General features: G+C 39.8%; 2 protein-coding genes and 1 long non-coding RNA gene across 3 annotated transcripts; 1 reads left to right on the top strand and 2 right to left on the bottom strand.

The window, feature by feature from the left end:
• Positions 1-1,119: 1,119 nt before the first annotated feature.
• On the bottom strand, positions 1,120-12,382 carry DR1 (down-regulator of transcription 1). Its single transcript, XM_085303581.1, has 3 exons — positions 12,097-12,382; positions 6,630-6,793; positions 1,120-3,259 (listed from the first exon to the last, which is right to left on the bottom strand). The coding sequence occupies exons 1-3, from the start codon at positions 12,314-12,316 to the stop codon at positions 3,113-3,115; spliced, it is 531 nt and encodes a 176-aa protein (XP_085159707.1). The 5' UTR covers positions 12,317-12,382; the 3' UTR covers positions 1,120-3,112.
• Positions 12,383-15,583: 3,201 nt separating this feature from the next.
• LOC146596795 (uncharacterized) lies at positions 15,584-22,981 on the top strand. Its single transcript, XR_014895685.1, has 2 exons — positions 15,584-15,623; positions 21,250-22,981. It is a non-coding gene; the product is annotated as an uncharacterized LOC146596795 (long non-coding RNA).
• On the bottom strand, positions 15,613-22,566 carry LOC146596796 (retinol dehydrogenase 8-like). The gene is made up of 6 exons (XM_085303580.1): positions 22,470-22,566; positions 21,181-21,346; positions 19,774-19,949; positions 18,805-18,898; positions 16,959-17,142; positions 15,613-16,211 (listed from the first exon to the last, which is right to left on the bottom strand). The coding sequence occupies exons 1-6, from the start codon at positions 22,564-22,566 to the stop codon at positions 15,978-15,980; spliced, it is 951 nt and encodes a 316-aa protein (XP_085159706.1). The 3' UTR covers positions 15,613-15,977.
• Positions 22,982-23,043: the final 62 nt, after the last annotated feature.

The following is a 23,043-nucleotide window of genomic DNA, read 5'->3' as shown; positions in this document are numbered from 1 at the left end:
ACTTCTACAAAAAAAATGAAGCGCACCATTTATAACTGTCTTTCAGAGACTTTTTCCATTCTTGCAGAAATTCCCTTTTAGTGTTTCAATATTAAACTTGCAGCTAAACATGTTTAAGAAGTAACATTCAAATACTATTTTAGGTAGTTGATATTTAGAATCTTTAAGACACTTCCTTAAAAAGTACTTCAGTGTGGTAAATACAAATTATTCGTTATCCACAATGTCATGCAGACATACGCTTTATTAAAGCAACAGAAAAAAAGGCTTTTGCAAGGAAGTCACTTAACAGTAGTAGCACTCTGAAACAGACTGTCAGACTGGTTAGGGAAAGTCCACAGAATCTAGTAAGCTCTCTACATAAGAAACAGACACATCCTTACACATTTTTTTTCAGAGATAAAATACTGATACAATTCGCTAAACTTTACACTATACATATCCCATGTACCAAAAATAAGAAGCACCATAACTTCAGAAATAGTATCTTCACTGAATAGCCAGTATATGGAAGCATCAGGAAAGAAAAAAAAAAAACATTACAGAAGGCTTAGTTTGCTGAAAGACCAATGAAGTTGATTTTTTCCCTTCAATTGATAAGAGTTTATTTTTCATATTTAAGCTCGAATGACTGAATAGGTGAAGTAGTCCAAAGCTTACTAATTATAAGGGATTTTTAAACTGACTTGATGTGAAATTAGTTTAGCAGACTTTAGCAGACTAAAGCATATTCTTATTTCCCTAACCTCTGCCTGTGGTCTTTCACTTTAAAACACTTTCAGTATTAACAGTAGGCTTTATCTGACCTCAAGGTTTTTGTCCAGCTTTTCAAGAGTCAAGAAAATCAGGTTAAAATTTTAGTTTATAAAAAAATTCATATAAGCAAATGCACTTCAAGAGAAAAAAAACAGGACAAGCCCAGATATTCTGTTTGCAAATATATAAAAACCCTAGAGAAGAGCAATGCCATCCAACAGCAGTCAGGTTGCAAAGACTTTGGTCGCAAGAAGTGTTCAGTAGGTCAAGATGACAGTAGAGTTTAAATAGTCTTAAAGTTCTTCTTTATAACATTATAAATGCAATGAAGAAGACAGACTATTCATTAAATATAAAAAGCAATTTTATAAAAACACATCAGAAGTTTATTGCTTGAAGAATACAGCATATGAAAAAGCACAAGAATGTCCAAAAGAAAGGTCACAAGGATCCAAACATATTACACCATACATACCAGATGCAGTAAAATGTTAACCTGAATTCTGCATCAGAAGGAAAAAAAAAAGCATGAAAGTATATCTAATATTATTTAAAAGGAAAAGACTCAATTAAAATAGAAAGTGTGAAGGTGTTACAGTACAAATTAGAAAAGCCAACACTGCACATTAACATTGTATCACTAGACTAGATTTTCTACCTTTGGTACTTAAACCTTTACAGAAAACTACTTCCTTGGTCAAATCCTGCCGAACGTATTTCACGTAGCATCCATGATTATTATATTTAAACATTCAACAAACCTTTTTTTTTCTGAGTTTTCACTGCATGAATGCCTTTAAGGAAGTGTTCACATTTACTCAATAAGTAACTCAATGTATCTCAAATTTAAATCAAAAGTCACTGTGTGACCGAGATCTGAAAATATGCCAATTGTACCTTGTTCAGATCTTTATCTAAAAATGGGCACATCACTTTGCATCATTACGTAAACAGACTGCTGCAGCCCTCCTCAAGAATTCTGACTAGAGCAACTTGCGGAGGACCTAAGTTAAAAAAAACAACCCACATTGTTATACAGCTATTGGATCATCTACAGCAGTATGCAAGTGGCTTTTCTAGTCTGCTCAGATTAGTGTACCAGAAGATATGCCAGTATTACTTTAAGTAACACATTAAAACTCAGTAATGGACACTACTGTGCTTTATTTCAACACAAAGAACAGCTGYTCATCCATTAATCAACAAAATTTTCAAATCAACTATCAAAAGGACTACTACATCATTTCGGTTCCATATATTGCTGATCACTCTTGGGGAATAGTTCATCAAAAACCTGGACTTACCTATAAACCAATTTGAATGAAGAAAATGCTATCTTTCAGCAAGGTATTTTAGTAATCCAGTGGCAACCTAGTCTGGACAATGTTAGCATTATGCTGACAATAATGACTAATCAAGGTTAAATAAAATCCCTCTTTTTCTGCAAGCATGCTCTCAGCTTCAGCTTTTGCCTTCGTCGGCTTGAACACTTAATCATTCCCAGTAACATCAGTGGAACTAAAACAACTCTGTTTCATCAGGTTCCAGCTTTACATTTCAACAATATGAATATATCTGGACTACGCAAGAAATACCATCAACAACAGTTAACATTAAATTGGAGTGAAATAATAAGAATAACTAGTCCTCCAAACTGGGCAGTATTTGAAATGAAATATTCAGTTAGGACTTTCAATGGATGTCATAATAAAACCACGGGTTTACTTTTTCACCCCTATACAAAAAATGACTGAATTTGTACAACTCCTATTAAACATACCTTTTCCTAGATTGGTGAAAATGCATCATTTTCAAATTTGTAACAAGTGTGGTATTTGAGCATATATAATATTTATTGCCATTTACATCTTCATTTTAAAAAGAACTAAGAATTCAGACTCTACTATACTGAACTCTGCCTTTTTCCCAGTAGCAGATTATGTCTACTATACCACTCCCCCAAAAAACAATTAAAAATTCTAAGTAAGATTTTATAGTTTAGTTAAAAGGGAAGAAATGCAAACGTGGATTTAGAGCTTTCTGTATAAATCTCACTATATTTTATAAACTCGTTGTTTATTGTAACACTGTTTATTGATCAAATAAACGACGCACTGCTATCTAAAATTTCCATATACACCATTAAAAATCCAAAGTTGATATGATACTGAACCTTAAATCTTCAAGAGTTCAAAAAAAGACAGTTTATACATGTACAGCACACAACAGCAGACAACCCCTAGAATACCAATTGCCAGTCCATGATGCGTACAAAATTACAGGTAAGCATTCATTTCACTGTTTTCATTGTGCAGGAAAAATATTTCTTAGTGAAGACAAACTCAGCTGGTGAATTTCAGATATCATCTTCATCATCTTCATCCTGAGAAGATCCTGCCTGATTGGATGCACTGGCTGAGGCAGCAGCAAGCTGTGCTTGTTGAGCTGCTTGTTGCATCTGTAGCCACTCCTGCTGTGCCAGTTCTGCTTGCTGTTGTCTAGCCTAAAGACAWGAATTCAATTGTTAAAGTTGTTCAATAACTGGTGAAGAATCTCTAGAGCACTTTAGCTTTAAAAGCAATTTTATTTGCACATAGGCTTTCCAATAGATCATTTTGTATAATTTTTATTAGTTGTACATACCTTAACAATTTGTACAAAGATGTTTAGCTATCTTCTCTAATCTAGAATAAAATAACTTTTTGACAGGACTTAAACAGCCCTCTTTCAGTCTTGCTGTTGACAAAATTTCTTAAACTTTACTCTGAAGAGACCACCATTTGGAGCATTTACACTTACAAAAACAAGAGGCAGGGGCTACTGTACTTCAGTTCCATTTTAAGGATTGTGCAGAACCATCTCCCAATGGAAAAAAATTAAGTGATGCAAAGCAATGGAAAGTTTAAGCTTCAACTTTTAAGGGACCAAAACATTCAATCAGTTCAGAGATGAGAACCCTGCTTTGTTGATTACAATACAAATACTAAAACTAACAGATGTGTAGTCCTTCAATTGCACTCCATAGGCACACTATTACAAAAACAGCAAAAATGTCATGTCCTGTTTTGCTAAGTTCTCAAATAAGGATTCTCAAATTGAGGAAGTCTTTGCTGAGAATGGCACCGTCCTTTAATTATAGGTATGAACGTTGCTAGCAAAACATTTCAAATAGTTCAGGTAGATGCCCACTCATTTCTCTATTGAGAATTTTCACTTGTTTTTCAGCTGATACTACTACCTCAACAGTATGCTAATCACTTGTGCTCAGGAACAGTTACAACTTCAACTTTTGTTGTGTATAAGCATTAGAAAGAATTTTTTTGAAATTAGAATTCTTCATACATTTTAGTTTTTTTCTTTTGCAGGTCATGAAGATTGCAATTTCCTTTCCAACCCCATTTCATGCATTCAATTTTCCATTTTTTTYCCCAAACATCCACAAATTAGGCAGTTTCCCCAGACTTCAAGATGCCCGAGGATGATGTTTTGGCAAGTGATCAAAAAAGTGTTTATCTACGTAGTATCAGTGAAAAAGTAAGAGTCTTCCTACATTATAAGAAGTGTCACAATTCCTTGGTCTGTTCTAGCATAAAAAGAACAAACTTTTACAGAGGTAGAAATCTCTTCTCAGTGGGGACTTTTCAATATTTTCAACATCAAGTGATAGCAAAGATAAAAAGGTTTGAAAGCAATTTTTTAAGATATTGAAGTTTTAAAAACAGGAAGACAACAGCATTTGTACCCATATAACAGGGGTATAAACATTTTTCATACATTAGGTAATAATAGGGCTCTCTACTGACCTTGTTACAATCAATTGAAGTTTACTGTACATTCAACAAGGTGATGCACACATATGCACCAGGAACCAGAGACTCAGCACTTCACACTGGACAGATCATTTTGTCTATGCTTACCCTAACTGACATTTATAACTACATCACTTCCTTGGCCATTTGGAAAACAAGAAAAAGAAATTCCACTAGGTTGTACTGGCTAAGAACATTTATCAGGATCTGACGAGCTTATTCTTTAATTGCTCAGGCTACTTCACAGATGAACTTTACCTGCAAACTATAGAGAGGGAGCCCCCCATAAAATCACATCTGTGAAAGCCTTTATGTTATATAGATACATATGGACATGCATTAACATTGGGATGTGCCATTCCACTGACTTCGGGCATTTACAATCCTCCAGGCTATAGATGTCAAGCATTCACACTATTAACAGGAAAATATTTTGAACCACTAGTGCAGGTACTTTTACCATTCAGGCAGTTAGCATTAGCATCATGATCTGGAATACTAAACAGATGAAGCACACAAACAAATAAGCACTCAAGTAAATATTTTCAGAAATTAAATGACCTTTTCCAACAGCATATCACAACTAATACTTTTGAAAATGAGACTGCCACCTTAGAATCTAAGCAAAGATTTTTGCATATTAGCAAAGAATATTTTTTTAAAAGAATTATACAATCTTGTCAAACTTGTATGCATTGCCCTAATTTATAGACACAATAATCACACACAGTATCACAATACAAAAAATAAAACATGTACCTCAAAAGGATATTCTTCAGATAAAACATGGCTTATGTAAGATGGCAATTGTTTATTTGTTTTTTTGTTTATTCATTTTTTTTCACTCAGGAACTAGTATTTCCTCATACACCTCTTTGCTTTTTATTTTGTAGACTATGTTAACTTATTTGATCAAAAATTAAGGGAAAAAAAGCAGGTATTAAACTATTACTTGTAAATCTAACCCTTTTTTCAGAAGGGGATATGTTGGTCTTTTTAATGCCAGTACAGATGGACAAAAGCACATGTGAATTTGTCACAACTAAACCTCTGCAGGGTGACAAGAGCCATGTGGTATGCTGAAACTTCAACTACCTCATGCACTTAAGATTCTTAACATAGGTGGCATCTCAGAATATGAAAAATAGTAATTAGTGTTTTGGCAAGACATAAGAATAGCAAAGCCAAGGAAGAGGAAGCTCAAATAATCAAATACGGTAACACAATTGAAAGTGCATTTTCATGAGAAGAAGTTAAAGTAAGCAAATAGAGAAAATGAGGCTCATGCCTTGAGTGAGAGGGAAAAAAAAAAAGAGATGCTCTTCATATCACTTAGTATAGAGAATGGTCTTATTTTCAAACTAAGAGAAAAAGAGAGGGAAAGATGGTGTAGGAAGATAAATAAAATTGGCTCTTCAAAATTTAAACTTGGAGTTGTTTGCAAACTATCTGTGAAACCTGTGGAGGGGATAGAAGGCAGAGATGAAGGACAGTGCACATGTGTATCTTGCAAGGATTGCCCCTTTAACATTTATCAGTGCATTCACTCAATCAGAATCTTATCAAGAATAAAGGAAGATGAGAAGGGACAATTAGAAATTCTCAATAATTAAACATTTCTTTCAAACACTAAGAAAATATTTGTGCATTGATGGCCATAAAATATATTTCTGCTTTTTAATACATCAAAATTGGTAATTTCCTAAAATACTAGCTGTCATTTCTGTATCTCCTTAGCCAGGTAATTCTTAATGTATTCTATACAATAGAACGGAAATACCTGTCTTAGTATTTGGGGGGAGGGGGAAGTTTTTTAAACCTAAAAACAAGTTAATTGTTTCTATAAAAGTCCTATGCACCAAACTACAGAAGTAACATGAACAAGCATCTTATTGATTGCCTTTACTTCCCCTAATTCAAACAGGCCAAGGTCAACAGCATCTTACAAGCCATAGCAATCTACAAGGAATAGGATACTTCTCGAGGTTTACACATATTTTTGTGGCAATAGATCTATTGCATCAACTACTCCAATCTCATCAACACCAGTACTGCCTCACTTACTTTCGCAAATAATTCCTGTTGCTGCCTTAGAAGCTCTTCTTCTGGAATGCCGAGATTTTCCAAGCGCGAACTGGCCTTTCTTCTCTTTAGTGCTACTGTTTTGCATTCTTGTAAGACTTCTTTTACTTCACTGATATAGGAGCCAAAACCCAAACTTTCTAGTGCTAGAAAGAAAGAAAGAAAAACATTGTTCATCTTTTATAAGACTTCTGACAGTATACATCAACTTGTTTATTCAAAAGAGTTCTTGTAAAAAAAATTGTCAATTTGAGCATTTTCTTTCATCAGCTGATAAAACACTGTTTTCATAATGACCTGACAACTATTTTCCCTGTCTCTTCTCCTATGTCATTTATGAGTTCACATCATCAGGCCAGAAAAATTAAAGGCAGTCCAGAACAACCAAACTAGTCTGCACTTGAAGACAGTTCAGGAGTTTCAGATACATTTCCTACCTTCCCTAAAGAGGGATGAAATGATTCTTGGAAGACATCTTTCTCCCATGTTCTACATATCAGATTCAAGTAGGAACTATACAACCAAGAAGTCCTTCCTATTTGAATTGTTCACCTTTAATCTCTTATGGATTATACCCCAGTTTTGTTGCAGGTTTTCAATAGGAGATAAAATAGCTACCTATTATAACAGACCAGAAATATGCATAGAAAGTGATCGCAGATCTTTCATCAAGACAGAAATAATGAATATTACCTTAGAACTATCAATTTTTGCATTTATTTCTTAATTAATTTCTTAATATCTGAACATTTCAAATATCAAGAAATTAAGATCATATATATATATACACACACACACACACACACCTTTATTATTTCTAGAGTGAAATCCTTTTATTTAGCCCCACATGCAAATGTGTTTGGAAATAAATTCCTACACTTTCACCAGATAGAGTAYGCCAAAAAAGCAGCTATTTCCTACAACAACAGTCTTTCCAAGAATGGAAAATTAAAGAAAAGAATTAAAGGAAAAAAAAAGAGAGAGTAGAGCAAGTGACAAGAGGCACACTGTTTCTTGATTCACCTATTTACCTCCATACGCCTATACCTCCTGAAAAGGAGAAGCTATTACAAAATACACTAGAAATATTATATAAACACCAATTTTATTAGAAACAAGTCTCATCTTATTAAAACAGCTAGTACATCTCCAATGTATATACAAATCACAGTTCTCCTTACAGAATGATAGCTCCTACTTTACTTTTACCTTATGTTATAAGCTATTCAAGAAATAGCATTAGAACAAACCACACAACTATCATCATCAGTAACTTGTCATAACCAAACCCTTATTTACAGTAATTCATACTACATTCTGACTTCAATTCTGTAAGCAATCTTCTCCTATCCGTAAGTAAGGAGGCACACCATTGTATCATACACCTAAACATAACCCAAAGACATTCTTCAAGTTTTCAGCTTCCAACCTGTACTCAGGAGACAATTCATGCGTCGTCTTCCATACAACAGTACAGTGCAGCTGTCTAATCATGCCAGACTAGCACTCCTTTAAGACATATCATTTATTTGGAAAATGAATTTACATAATATCTATTTTTAAGATAAAAGACAGACTAATTTAGAGACAAATGACTTTAAACACACTATACCCATTCAGTCTCAGCCTACCCAGATACCAGAAACCAAACCAAATCAAAAAAAGTCCAGCTTCCAACAGAATCACCAAAATCCTTCAAGAACTTGTTTAACATGACTTTAAGCACAGTATACCTGCTCAGTCTCAGTCCACCCAGATACCAGCAACAAAACCAAAACCAACAAAAAAAAATAGTCCATAGTTTCCACAGAATCACCCAAATCCTTCAAGAATTTGTTTTACATGACCTCAGCAGATAGTAGGCAAATATATGTTTCACAGTGCAAAACTGGTTGCCTTAATGGCCCAAAAATGCATTGAAAATATTTAAGAACTCACTGATTTTTAAAACAAACATATACATAGAACTACTCCAAATCATAATTCATATTTTTAAAGCATATAAAATTAAGAGCCCTACAAGTCTAACTTCACTAAGACAAACCATCACAGCACATACATAGATGCTCATCAAAAGAGCATTCACAGTGACGAGGCTTAGCAATCTTCTGTATCACAGTATGAAGAACTGCCTAATCTGAAGTGAACAGCGAAACACTTCCATAGCAATTTTAAATAACAATAGATTATAGGCAATATATTTTAAAATCTTTCTGAAACACATCCAGGGTTTACAGAACATATGCATCGAAACACTACAAATCCTTTTACAAAAGCATGGTGCTAAGATGTGGGATAAATAGGTATTATTTCAGGAGAACTACTGTTTTGCCAATCTTTCTCCTTCTTCTAGAGATTCTTAAATCCACATGTCTATTCAAATTGCTTAAAGTTTAGTGTCTTACAAAAATTAGAATGATCACATCACATTTAAATGACTGAATCCAAAAACACAGCATGTTCAAAGAATAAAAAGAAATTTCTCATAATTTACAAATATCAACATCACAACTGTCATTTCTCCAGCTCCCTCCCTTCTTAGAGGCTTAAGGGGCAGATCTCTGATTATTTAGTACAGCAAAATTAGTTCTATGTTTGTTTTTAATACAGCCAGGTCATATAAACCTGTGATGCAAAAGAAACAGTGTCAATGTTTTAACAATTCATGAAGAGATGCTACAGGATTTCTCATCAATTCACAGCCTGCCTTACTGCCAACTTCATGTATACAAAGTAATCAACTTCAGAAAAACAGTGATTCAACATTTCACCATTTCCAGAAGTCAATAAAAGACTAATTCCTCATAAAATACTGCTTCTTCATGTAAGAAGCTCTCATAACTCCACCAGACTGGACTATTTTCTATGCCAGGGTACCTTTTTTTTTGGGGGGGGGGCAGTGTTTTTTTTAAAAAAAAAAAAAAAAAAAAAAAAAAAAGAGCCCTGTACCCATAGTTGGATTCCCAACAGTGCGATTTCATAGTAGACCTGGAGATGATCTTCACTTAGACTGTTACATAACCTTGGTGCTTCACGCATTCTCAAGGCGAGCTGCTTTGTGTTTTGTTGCTATTACTGAGCATTTTACTGAGACTGCTGGCATAGTCTGAGTGCATCTACCAAATCTCTCATGGGATGTGAGCAGCCATTGCTGTCCTTTCCCTGTGTTGGTTCACAGCACTGTGCTGGTCAAGTGTTTGTGTTGCCACACAGTGACACCGAGTAGAGAAATCATCTACCTGAACACATCCCTGCAGGGCAGGGGGTCTGGTTCAGCACAGGGCCACAAATCATTTTTGCTAGCACAGCAAAGGAATGAGCATTTTATGTACCACTGCTGCCTATTGTGACAAAATGCAGTTTCATATTACCTCCAATACAGTCCCACTGCAGGGTGTCACCAAAAGGAGCTGTTCTACCTTCTTTACTCTTCCTCCTTTCCAATGAAATGCCTTCCCAGCCCTTGCACCAGATCTAGTAACAGCATGTCCACAAGAGTCAGACTGGCAAGCTCACTCGATAGAAAACTATGCATCCTCCCAATTGCCCAGCCAACTCATTCTGTACAATTGCTACATCCAGCTCCAGGGAGGGCACAGGACAAGAAGATCCTTTTTTGACAGCAGCTGCTATTTAAAGCAGACCAGGTTGGACGTGATAAATCCTAACCTCATTTTACTTTTAAATAAGCTGGTTTAAGCAATTGAAAGGATTAAGATAGCTATACGATCATAAGACCACAACATATTTTTGTATTACTGAATTTGTTAGCATCATTGTGGCAAAACCACGCCAAAAGGTATTCAAACTAGCAAACATCTCAGATGTATGAAGACCGAATTACAAAAATGCTGAAATACTATGTCTTTATATACTTAGCCTCATCACTTCCAAAATGACTGATCTAAATTCTCATGCTCCACAGAGAGATCATCTGCTAACTAACCAGTGTCTGGAAGAAGTAAGTAGCACCTACATCTCCTTAAAGATAAGGAGGGCAGTAAATCCAGGAGCAACTCCTTCTGTCTCTGGAGCATTATAAAAAAGATACATCTCTAAGTTTTATTTGATAAAATTTGACAAAATGGACAGATCTAATCTGAAACTAACTTAAAAAAAAAACTCTGAAATTCGATGTCTCAGGCACAGAAGAAGGCATAGACAAAATATTGCTTGGGGATCATCTGCTGATGACATAAGCAGGGTACTAACATTTCAATTTCCACTTACTCTTACAGTTTTGGATATCCTATCAAAAGTGTCCCTTGTTTTCAAAAATTCAGATTAACCCTAGGATAGCAGTAAGTGAAAGCTTTCCAAAAAGCACCTACACTAGGCCGAAAAATACTTAAGTGAATTATTTATTGTCCTCAACCTTAAAGATCACCTTCATTCTCATGTTAAGGATTGAGCTCAAACCTTTGGTGATCACTTGATGAAATTTTCTATCTATTAAGAAGCATCATACCACAGTATACTTCCACATGTGAGCACAAGTTTTACCCTTTACATCCTGAACTTCTGTAATGGAGCTGCTTTTCTGAACATCCTGTTTCCACTTTCAAAATGCCTATTTTTGAACATTAAAGGTCATATATAGTGTGTATTTTCTTCTATTGTTTATAATCCAGTCAGGTATTGAAATGCTTCTGGTGAGCAAGCTGGCATCACACAAAGGAATCTGATCTTGGTTTTGTGGTTATTTGGTTTAACTAAAGAATCTAGCAGCATGTTACAAAAACAAAGCATACACCAAAATAATCCATATTCCCCCACCTTCACTAACTTGATACTTTTGCAGCCCTGAAATACCTCTGCTAGAAATGATACTCTTAACAGCTCTACCAGGCAGCAGAATGAAACATTCGGGCCACTTCCAGTATCACTGCTATCAATTTGTTTGCAGCAGACATGGGTATCAACAACCTTTTCCTTAAGCAGTAAAGTGAATGAAACCAGACACCAGAAGAGACACATTGCGTATTTGAGTATAAGGTAAAAAAAAAATCCCCGTTTGTTGCAGAATTTAAAATAAAACGAATGAGAGAAAGAGAAAGCTCTCTTCTTACTCAGCAAGGGCAAGTGCAAGTCAACAGCAGAAAAAGATGTGGCAGCACACGCCCTTTTTAAATACTTTCTGTAACAGACATGAACGCTTAGCTTTCAAGCTATCAGGCTCCCAGAGTAGCCCTACTGGCGTATTTGACTCTTTCTACGACCCAAAACCAGTGGGTTAAAGACGGCCCCACACGCCCGATCAGACCCTTCTGCCAGTCTCCGGGCAGAGCGACGTTTGGTAGGTTCAGGATCTCAAAGCAGCACGCGAGAGCGACCCGCGGGATTCCTCGGGGAAAAGCGGGCTTCCCCGCAGCGTGCGCCGGGGGCCGGCTGCGCGCAAGGGCGGCCTCGCCCGCGCCCGCCCGCCCCGCCGCCGCCGCCGGGAACTTGCCCTGGATGACGTGCTCGGGGGAGATGGTTTTCTTCTCCGACTTGTTGCAGATCTCGTTGGCCTCGGAGGAGATGAGGTGGATGAACTCGGTGCAGCAGTTCACCACCAGCTCCCGGGCGTCGTTGGCCACGCGCACGTTGGGCAGCGTCTCCTTGATCATCTTGTTGATGGCGGCCCGGGGGATGGTGAGGTCGTCGTCGTTGCCCGAGGACGAGGCCATGCCGGCTGCCGCTCGCCGCCCGGGGGGCGCTGCGCTCCCGCGCTCACGGGNCGGCCTCCGCCGGGCCCCCGGAGGCGGCGGCCAGGGAGGCGAAAGGGAGCGGAGAGCGAGGCGGAAAAAGAGCCGCCCGGCTTTTCTTCCTCTTTTTCTTTCTCTGCCGAGTCTGTGAGCTGACACGATTTCTGCTCGGTGCGCGGGCCGGGAGCGGAGCGGAGCGGAGCGTCCCCCCGCGCAGGCAGGGACCCGTCGGCCGGAGCGGTGTCAGGAGCGCGGCCGGGGGCCTGGGGGCTGCCGCGGGGAAGGGGCCAGCCCGAGGGGGGGACGCGGTCGCGGCTGCGGTCGCGGGCGGGCGACCGCAGAAAGGAAGGAGAAGACGGACCGGCGGGCGGGACGCTGTGGATTTACCTTGCCGTCCGGGAGAAACCTGCCAGACCTCGGAGCCAGCATCAGTGTCGCAGCAGAGCAGGGATCTCCAGTGAGACTCTATGTAATCTTCAAAAAATGCATCCCGAGCCACAGGCGAAGCAGCGCAGTAAGTCTGAGCGCGGCTCGGAAGCCTTCCCGGGGCTCCGGCGCCGGGCGCAGGTGTCCGCGTCGGCGATCGGCCAGTCCCCGCCGGTGAGCTCAGCTCTGGTGTCAACAGGTCGCGAGAAGCGTGCTCGAGACTTTTTTTTTTCATAGTTTTCCAGCGATTTAACTCCTCGCGGAGAGGAGGTCTCCTCTGCCGTTCGTTGCTTGCGAGCGGTCCTTTCGGATAGCTCGGGAGCTTCTTCGCCACTGCCGTTATTTTAATTGGAATAAGGGTAGAGAAAGACCTGCCCGTGCGCCGCGCTTCCCGTGACCTCGGCGGACGAGGGAGCCGTAGCCCCCCGGCCGCGCGAGGTGCTCGCGGGGCAGGTGTCCTCCCCGAAGGCACCTGCCGGTCCCCTCGCGCCCGCGGTGCGCGGTGGGCTCCTCCGCCGGAGGAAACCGAGGGCAAAGCCGCCGCATCCGGACGGCGTTCGGTTTGATCCGCCACGTAGCGTTTCTGTCAGTTCCTTTAACGTGCCGCTGGGCAAGGGAAGAGTTTCGGAGGGCAGCATTTATCTCAGCTCTGGCCTGGGGAGCTTTTTCTTTTCTTTCTTTTTTTTTCCTTTTTTTTTTTTTTTTAAGTAAAATCAATGTGTTTCCAAGCAAACTTTGGAAATACGCACTAAACAAACTGAAGCTTTGGAAATACGCGTTAAACAGGCTAAGGCTTCTCGTGAATTTTGCCCAGTTAGGAGTTAGTCACACGGCGCGTTCAATAAATCGGAGCATTGGCATTCCGTAAGTGTTTTAGCAGTCAGCATCCAGCTACGTAAACTAGACCAGACTTCAGATATAAAATATTATAGTTTTCTGCTTCAGGGCTCTCCCAGAGGTAGCGTAAAATAAATAGTTATTTGTCGTAATTGCAGGACAAAGCTCCAGGGGCTTGGGCTGGAGTCCTCGCGTTCAGATGCAGTTGGACTAAGCCTCGCTTCGACGGAGGCTCGGAGCAATAACGTGTTGGCACGGCGCGTTCGCCAGCTGCGCTCGGTAGCCACGAGCGTTCGAATTCCAGYGCTGCCGGTATGGTTTGCGTTAGGGTGTCATGTATCGCTGCATTCCTAAATTCTGCACGCAGCCGTCGGAGGAGTAACTTGTAACAGGAGCAGGCAGGCTGCACCGCTCCGGGACGCGGGAYGCGGGACRCGGGCTGGGACGGGACTTCTTATCCCTGCCTCCGAATGCCGGAAGGGGCTCGGGAAAAGAGGGTCATCCCACGCGCGGTCATCCCGAAAGCTAGGCGAGACACCCGAGTCTCCCGGGGAGGAGGACGCCGAGCCGGAGCCGCGGCGGTGCAGAAGGAGCGCCGCCGCCGCAGGGCTTCCCTGCGGGCAGCGAGGAGGGCGCCGGCCGCCCGTCGAGGACCGGAGCGGTGCTGAGCCCCACCTGCCTTCTGGAAGGGGATGCTTAGGAAAATACGGAGGCGTACTCGAGCGATAGGGCGCGGCTCGCTTCTCCCAGGGCGGACTTGACTCGGGACGCGGCGAAGCCCTCCGGGACTCGGGAAAAGCGGCTCGCTCTCGCCCGGGAGAAGCGCCCAACTAGCGGCTCCAGCTAAGGAAATCACGGGGCAAAAAGGGAGCACGTTGAAAAGCGCATCTGTTCCCGCTGCGCCTGCCCTATCGGAGGAGCGAGGGACACAAAACCGGGCGGGGAGCTGGACCGTCACCGGCACCCGACAGCAAGGCTCTTTCTGAGAAGGACACTGAGATGAGGTCACCAGGAAAACTGCTGCCGGGACTTGCTCCTCTTCCACCTCGTGTCCATCTTGCACCGGCACGAAATGAGTGATCCAACATTGCTACTCTTAAATCACTTACTCTGAAAGAAGAAAAGGCCTCGCGTTTCTCCTGGAGACCGAGGAAGGGAGCAGACGAAGGTCTTCCCAGGCACAAGTCTGCTCACGCATGTGCAACAGCCCCTCAGAGAGGCTAACGAAGCCTCCGGGGAAAGTTTTCCTGCGCACGTCGACGCCCGGGCGCCACGCGCCTGCTGCCGAGCAGGCGTCGAGGTTCTCAGCCGAAGCGCTGGGTCTGCAGCGTCACCGCGGCCCCGGCGCTGCCGCACGCGGGGAGGCGAGCGGGGCTGCGCGGGGGAGGGCGGAACACCCCCAAAATCCGCGGTGGCGCTCGGCGGCCGCCGTCGATCCCGTCCTGCAGGCGGGCACGCGGAGGGGGCTCGAGGCCCCCGGAAAACCCAGGCTCCGGCGCGCGGCGGGAGCCAGGCGAGGCGCCGTCCCGCGGCGGTGGCGGCTCCCGGCCGCCTGGCGGGACTAGGGCGAGAGAAGGGGAAAGACGCTGAGGCGGTGCTAGCGCCTGGGCGGCCACGGCAGCAGGCACCGCGTGCGTGGCGGGGTGAAGGCAGCCGGCGGCCGCCCCCCGCCCCCGCGCCCCGGCCGCCGCCGGCAGCGAGTTTCAGGCAGTTCGGGATTTTTGGTGGAGGAATGGCCTAAGGCAGGGAATGGAGTTACACTACATAAAATGTTATTTCTGCAAGGACTATCACGCAGTAAGAAGGAATTTTATTTAGAGATCCTTTTTAAAAAAATGTTATTGTCCCCTAATTATAGTCAGCAAGTAAACTTTGCCTACGAAGCAAGCATTCATCATACTACAATATAGAGAGAGTAGTAGAATACTATAGTTGCAACTTTTCAAAGGACTCATGAGCTTTTTTCTTTTATGTTTTGTATGAAAGTGATGCTACCATGATTGAGGGACTACAACTAAGCAAACTGGTAAAGTATTTTTTTATTGGAGAGTCTATAAATAATTTACATACAGTACCATTTCAGGTTGTGTTACATTTTAATAAGTGAAGGGTATCAGATCAGTATTAAATACCTAAGTGTCAGTTAATGTTCATGTTTCCGTGAAAACAGATCTCTGTAAAAGGCAAGAGCTAAGCTGACTAAACCTATAGAAAGAGGATTTTACTTTCAAGGTTCTGGAAACTGTAAAAATTCAAGATAAATGAATTGAACTGACTACAAATTGTTAAAAAGCTCAATTACAGAACAAAGACATAACAGCATAACGTGTTAGCAGCAGCTAGAACAAATGATTTAGATATACACGATATCAACTGGCATTTATTGTGAGGGTTTTCCCAGGTCAAAGCTCTTTCTACTTCTCCACCTTAGCAGTTTGATAAAGTTAAGACTTGCACTGAAGACTTTGTCATGATGAAAAACCATTTTGTAGAATGTATCAATGGGCAGATCTCCATTTGGATCTGCATACTTCAGAGTTGTCATCGGAGTATACAAGGTGTTGGTCTGATGGCGAAAAGGTGGATTTTCTGCAAGAATTATCTTTACTGTATGCTGTCAAGAATGAGAAATTAAATCTTTAAAGAACTTTTATCAGTAATGTAAAAAATGTTTTTCAGCTGGGAGAGGAAGAGTAGAAGAATAAATGTTATAGTTGTGTAAAACTGTGAAATTTTACTAGAATTTAAAATTTGTTCTAAGAAAAATTTCTAATTAAGCCAAAAGTAGTAGTACTTATTTCTTCTTAATCCTCTTTCTGTTCATCTACACCATGGTGATGGCACCTTACACCTAAGTATCCTCAGTAGTCCTTCAAAATTATCCCTGTTTGCCCACAATAAATAGATACTCCCTCTTCCAGTTCACTGGAAAAAGATCARAATGGTGTGCTTTGCAACAAGACCTGGGAAGCTGACACCCAAGCTATCCCTTAACAGCCAGCACCTGAAATTGTTGTCCTCTCCCCCAGTCTGCCTGGGCTTTGCTTCTTGCAGAAAGCCCCAAACACCAGAAATTACCTCCTTTTTTGTGACTTGCTGGTGAGGGTAGCTGAGAGAACTTCACACTGATAGAGGGGTGACTAGTGAGAGAGAGAGAGAGGAGAGGGGCCTTAGATAATGGTGGGAACCCTGTGTAGCTATCTGGTAATAGTGCAGAATGCCCAACCTTCACCAGATAATGTATAAGTACAGCTATGTCCTCAATGGTATTTAAACTACAATTCACAATTGTCTTTTAAAGTCTTCAGTAATTCTTAAAATATCAAAAAAGAAARAAAAAAAAGAGGGATTGATGAGTTACCTCTGCAACATCCTCAGCACTTTGTCCCAGGCTCTGGAAAATTTGTTTGTAATTTTTAAGGTAAATGTTAGTAAACATCTCAGCTGTTTCCTTGTCAGCAGCTGAAAGATCCATTTTCATTCCATCTTCAAAAACTTTTCTTTCAAACTCTGTGACCACTGGGCCTGGTTCAATCAGACTTAACCTGTTCAAAGAACAAAGATACACTGGTTATTGATTCTCCTCCATGGGAAACATTCCTAGCTATCCCTAAAGAAGGATCTTGAATAGTTACAGCCTGAGTACATGTTAGCAAGCAATATTAAATGGTACATTRTGTAATGGTGATCCTTACCATATTATTGGCCTGAAGCTCCTACCCATCAACATGAAGATGTAAAATTTATGAGAATCTTCAAGAACTTGTCAAAGATTGAGAAAAACAATTTAAGGATGAATACAAAATTCATTACTTTCTGGAGAAAGTCCTACATAGATTTCTTTGCCATAGCTTTCACATGATAATACTCAAAGTAGATGAGAAAAAAAGAGACCTAAGGGAATTGCCCAAACATGGATTTTCTTTGTCAAGCCTTCAGTGTTACATAATTCCAGAGCATTCTGTAACATTACATAAAATAGAACATAGAAATTTTTGCTGTAGATGGACAGATTTTGGCTGCTGCTTTACCAGATATCTAGACAATCAGATTTTGCTCAGTAATGTATGATAACAGATCACTGAAATGCATACACTTACTGACCAACTCTTTTCCATTTCTCATCTCAGGTAGTACTTACTCCAGCCACAGTGCTTATGACATGACTGTTTTCTATAGGACCTCTTCCTAGAGATAACTTCTGCTCAGGATCTTCTCTAGAACTAAATGAAGCTACTGACCTTCCAGCTGTTGCTGGACTTAAAGCCTTTCTCCTGCATAATACAATCATTTAAGCAGTCATTCTTCTCACTGGATCTGGGACTTTTTCCATTCTACTTACTGGGCCTATATTTTGTTCTTTTTTACCTCCTTTCCCACTATATCTCATAATCTTGAAATCCTCTTATAAATTCTGTCATACCCTGTATATCACTACAATGTATTGATTTTAAATTCCTCCAGAGGAATTTAATTTTCAGAGTTGAGTGCAAAATGCCAGTTTGGATGCAGCTCTGTCTCTGGAATCACAGGACAGCAACTGTCTCTTCTCCCACAGCACAAGGGCTAAGTACTCCGGCAAGCGCAGATACACTGCATGTTTAACAATTGTTGGACATCACACACAAAAAATAGCAGCAGAGTTTCCTCCTATGCAAATGTGAATGGATAGGTGGCAAATCAGACACCAAATTCCCATAAGCCATCAATTAGACTATTCTCTTAAATACTGTCTTAAACAATAAGAAAATAATACACTGCAATACTGCACTTTTCCTTGCTTTCTTTCTACTTTTGGTCCCTATAGGAATCTCTGTGTGCCATTCTGATGATTTTCCACTATATTCTCTGTCATGATGCCCTTGAATTTTTTATCTTTGAATTGTCTAAGAAATAAAGACCATTATCATTTCTAAAGGAAAGTATTCTATTCTAAAGGTCAGTATTACAGTTTTATTCATATCGTATTGTATGTGTTCAGAGGTACATGACCTATTTTGTTCAAAGCTAAACAGCCTTAAACTTTTCAAAGTAACATNCAGTTTATTTCATGTGAAGGATGTGAACATTTGTGTGATGTAAATTTTCCATAGGTTCCTCAGTTTGTTTCTCCTGGATAATAGCAAACTTTAAACATTTGTTTGCTAGCTCTGAATATATTTTTAAACTGTGTAAAATATCGTTTACCTTTGGGGATCAATACTTACTGCAGTTTAAACTTGAGTGCCTGTATAGCTAAACTTTCGCAGAATCCTTCCACAGCAAACTTAGATGCAGCATAAACATCATTAAATAAGATACCTGGTGGTACAAACAAAACATCCTGAGAATGTGGTTGTATGCAACATATTAATAGTTTAGTTATTACACTAATACTTTAAGAATCGCTTGAATTTTCCCCAAATTTCTACAATCTTGCTGGAAAACATTAAAAGAAAAAAATCCTTCTTTTTGTCAATCTAATGAGCCAGCTGTAGCAGTATTAAATATTGCTGATTTTTGTCACATCAACTCAAAATTACTTATTCTAGAAATGGGTGGACTTCTCCTCCTAGCTGATGCTGTCATCTCTTTGGATGACATCAAATATTTTGTAGTCTAACCTATGGAARTGTCTATACACACAATACGATCTGCATTATTCATCAGCAAGACTTTAATAGGCTGTAGAGAAATACAGAAGCTGGCTGGCTGGCATCGTTATCAAACTATAACCACTCTTGCAATTTAACCTAGAACTCCTGCTCACCAGAATAATTGAGGTAAGATCCTTGCAGCTATAGTAATAATTGAAACAAACAGGGTTACAACAGATGGAACAGAAGAGTAGGAGCATGGCTACTTGTTCCTAAAATTAGATACTGTAGAGCTTTATGAGAGGACAAACTTTAAAAAAAAGGTGGTAGATTGTCCAGTACACGATCAGATTTCATCACGTATCTTTGCACAAAGTGTAAGAGAAGTCTTTGCTTTTTCTCCATAATCATTTCCAACAGGAAAGAGAATAGTAATATTGCTAAATCCCGTTTTCCAGAGATTCTCTAATAATTGTGTTTAGATTAAAAACTGACAGCCTTGTTGCAGCTAGCTCCTATGTTTTTTCAGGCAAGAAGAAGGAAACTTTAGATTTTGAATACTGAACTCTTAGTTTTAAATAAACAAACAAAAAACCTTGCCTTGTATTCCCATAACACTGCTTATTATAACTATATGGCCACTCTTTCTCTTCTTCATGTCAGGTAGAATCTCCTTCAGGAGCCGAACCAGTCCAAAGAAGTTGGTATCCATCACAGTTTTCATTTCATCTATGGTCTGACATTCAATAGGTCCAATGAGTCCCATTCCAGCATTGCTAACTGCACAAAATGGAAGATATGACAGTGAGCAATAACCTCCATAAACATCAACTTGTGATTTTTCCTGGAAAGCGTTTCAGAGTAAAATGAGAGAAAAAATAAGTGATTGGAACAAAAAAGAAGAGTAGTTATTCTGTTAGTAAAGCTTTGTGAATATACTTGTTATATCCATTATTTTTTATTTTAAATTATGGTGTTAATACAACTTAAATTGACATTTTACTTTTTATCTAACTTATTTCTGATTAGTCCTTTTATTTAAATCACAGAAGGATTACAGGGAAACGAGCAAAGAACAATCTACATTTGTTTACAATCCAGTACTAAGAATTAGAGGCTACAGTCAGTGCCCATAGAAATGAACAGAAGTCTTCAATTTATTCCACATAGACATGTCCTGGTCTGCCTTACAAACAACTAACGAAAAAAAAAAATTTTTTAATATTCTTGTCCTTAAGGAAAGAAAAACAAACATTAAACCAGTTTTGCTACCAAAATGTTATTTACATCCTAGATATTTATAAGTAGCAAATACTGATAAAACAGACATTCTGCACTGACAGTAGCATGTTAGATTAGAGTATAATCCAATTTGCCAAAAAATGCTTGTTAATCGCTGCATTAGTGATTTATCAAAATTAACGCAGATCCTTGATTTTTTCTTAGATGAGATTTAATCATTGATGGTGTAAGCAACTTCCATCAGACTACGCTATTAACATTTACCAAAATGGTATGAAAACACTTCTTGCTAAATGATATGTAAAATACAACTAGAACTGTCAATACAAAATCAGAATACCCTTCTTTTATTTGCATGTATTCTTTTACTTGCTAATTCCCAAGTGTTTTTGCTTTCTTTCTATAGGGATCTATAGCTATTGCTTTCTCAGTAAACAGGGCTTTGCTTCGTCTAAAGGGCAGAAAGTCTTGTGTATGAGCATAGGGATTTAGACTTACTAAAAACTATCATTGTACCCCCAAAACTTCTTTTCTGTGACTACTTACCTCCTCTGTAAAACAGGGGAAACACACTCCCCGACTTCACAAGGGCATGGTGAGATTTAATCCACCTGTGTCTGCATAAGCTTTAATAATCTTGAATAGACTACACTACGCAAGTCTTACTTTGATCATTTAAAAGTTACACTAATGAAACTTCCCAGAGTATATGAGAGAATTTTAWATAGAAAACTGATGTCAGCTCATAGTTTGCATATATAGTACTTGCCTAAGACATCAATCCTTCTGTCGGGGATACTATTCACACAAGTTTTAATGGACTGTTCATCACAGACATCCAGCTGTTTGATCTCCAGGGTCTTGCCCAGGCGGCCGCCCACGGCCTCCTCAAGCGCCGCTTTCTTGGCCAGGTTCCGCATGGTGGCGTACACTGCAACACAGCAGGAGCATCAGTCACCAGCAGCGCCGCCGCGCTGAAGGTCRCCTTCTGGGCAGCGGCAAAGAACACCGCTTTCACACCTGCATCTTAAACACCTCAGTACAACCCAAATAAAAGCTTCACGTAGGAGGAATGTACTTGCAACATATAAATACCGTCAGTCGCTGATTTCCCAGAATCTGGTTCTGAAACCTCCAAGGAATGTAAAGGAGAATGAGACCGCTACGTACAATGTGGAACTTGCAGCATATGCWAATAACATTATCACCAAAACTTTTGATGATGGGTGCCAAAGTTAGGCTGCTGAATCATTTTTTGGGATGTAAAGATCAATTTCAGATTCCATATGCATTTTTTAAATCAGAGCCAACATGTTCAGCAGATCAATTGTAATTTTATGAGAAAGTGGAAGACAGCGGCTTCCTCCAGATATGAAAGTGTTTATTTTTGTAAGGTACTTATCAAAATAGAAGTTATCTTTATTGTTATTCTGACCTAATTACCCTGACATCTATGAAGCTGCATCCAATCTCTTGGCAGTAAAACAGAATAATTGTGAAGGAACTGAATTTCCACACGTTGTATTTGTTACGTTATCCATTTTTAGTCATAGCAAATATCCCATTTTAGGGCAAATAAGTCCCAACCCTTTTGATCAGCCTCATTTGCCTAGGTGGCATTGGAATAATGAAACATGCTTTAAGGAAAAAAAAAAAAGCGCTATTTAAGAACCCTTTTCCTAAATCCATCTTTTTGTCCAGAAACTGGCATGTACATTTTGTTCAATGAAGGCATTAGTAGCCTCAAGCAAAGCTAGCTTGAGCTCTCAACGTATATCCAAGCAGCATACTGTAGATATTTTCAATTATTTGTTTTTATAATATTGTCCTTTTTTTGTAGTTGATTCACTTCAAGTAGATGTTCAGCTTCAATATAGTTACAGAAATAACATGTGCTTACAGAAATTTTTAATGCATTTTATCTTCTTGGGAAAAGGAAGAACTAACAAGAAAAGAGTCAYTAGACTGAATACAAGCACTTCTGTCAAGTCACAGAAAAAAAGCAACTACCTCAAATGCCTTTTTATAAAGACAAACAACAGAAACATTTTTACCTTTAAATCTTTTCTGTTCATCTCTTGCCATTTTTACAGCTAAGGCCAGTCCAATTCCGGAGGAGCAACCCGTAATGAGGACATTTCTTTTTGCCATTCTTTTCACCGAGTGGTACGAGCAAGAATTCCTGCAACTCAGAGGAGCAACAGCCTAAATGTAGCTACAGCATAATATCATCAGCCTTTAATGCTATCACCAGCTTTCCTGAGTCAACAAATCTGAAAATGCATACCTGGACACTGAACGATTAAGGGGATAATCTCCATCTAGGCAAAAACAGAAGCAGATGCTCCTGTATGAGTTTATAATCTGCATTATCAATATGGAATATGTTCAATGAAGTTCTGTAATAAACTTTAAAATGAGGCATTCATGAACTACATGGATATTTTCTAATAGTGGAATAACTGGTTTGCACGCTACTGGCAGAGAAAGCCTTGCCACAGTTACAGTCTGTAGTGTTGAGTCCTCCAGTCTTATGGAGGGACAATAAACTGCACCCAAAATGTGATCCCTCTGGTCAATGTGTTCAGTCTTCCTACACCTATAGCACCTTCTTCATTCTTCCATGCA

This window comes from Rhea americana, unplaced genomic scaffold (genome assembly GCF_003343005.1).
Source record: "Rhea americana isolate MKP2758 unplaced genomic scaffold, rheAme1 scaffold_2, whole genome shotgun sequence".
NCBI lineage: Eukaryota > Metazoa > Chordata > Aves > Rheiformes > Rheidae > Rhea > Rhea americana.
Note: the sequence above shows the minus strand (reverse complement) of the source record. Positions and strands in the feature narration are given on the sequence as shown.

What these genes read in the sequence shown, in the direction of transcription:
- DR1 (XM_085303581.1), bottom strand. Translation starts at nt 12,316, where the DNA reads ATGGCCTCGTCCTCGGGCAACGACGACGACCTCACCATCCCCCGGGCC. An exon ending in CCCCGAGCACGTCATCCAGG is followed by an intron (nt 6,794 to 12,096) that starts GCAAGTTCCCGG and finishes CTTTCTTTCTAG; the next exon opens with CACTAGAAAGTTTGGGTTTT.
- LOC146596796 (XM_085303580.1), bottom strand. Translation starts at nt 22,566, where the DNA reads ATGGCAAAAAGAAATGTCCTCATTACGGGTTGCTCCTCCGGAATTGGA. An exon ending in TGAACAGAAAAGATTTAAAG is followed by an intron (nt 21,347 to 22,469) that starts GTAAAAATGTTT and finishes GCTGTGTTGCAG; the next exon opens with TGTACGCCACCATGCGGAAC. An exon ending in CAGTGTTATGGGAATACAAG is followed by an intron (nt 18,899 to 19,773) that starts GCAAGGTTTTTT and finishes TTGTACCACCAG; the next exon opens with GTATCTTATTTAATGATGTT.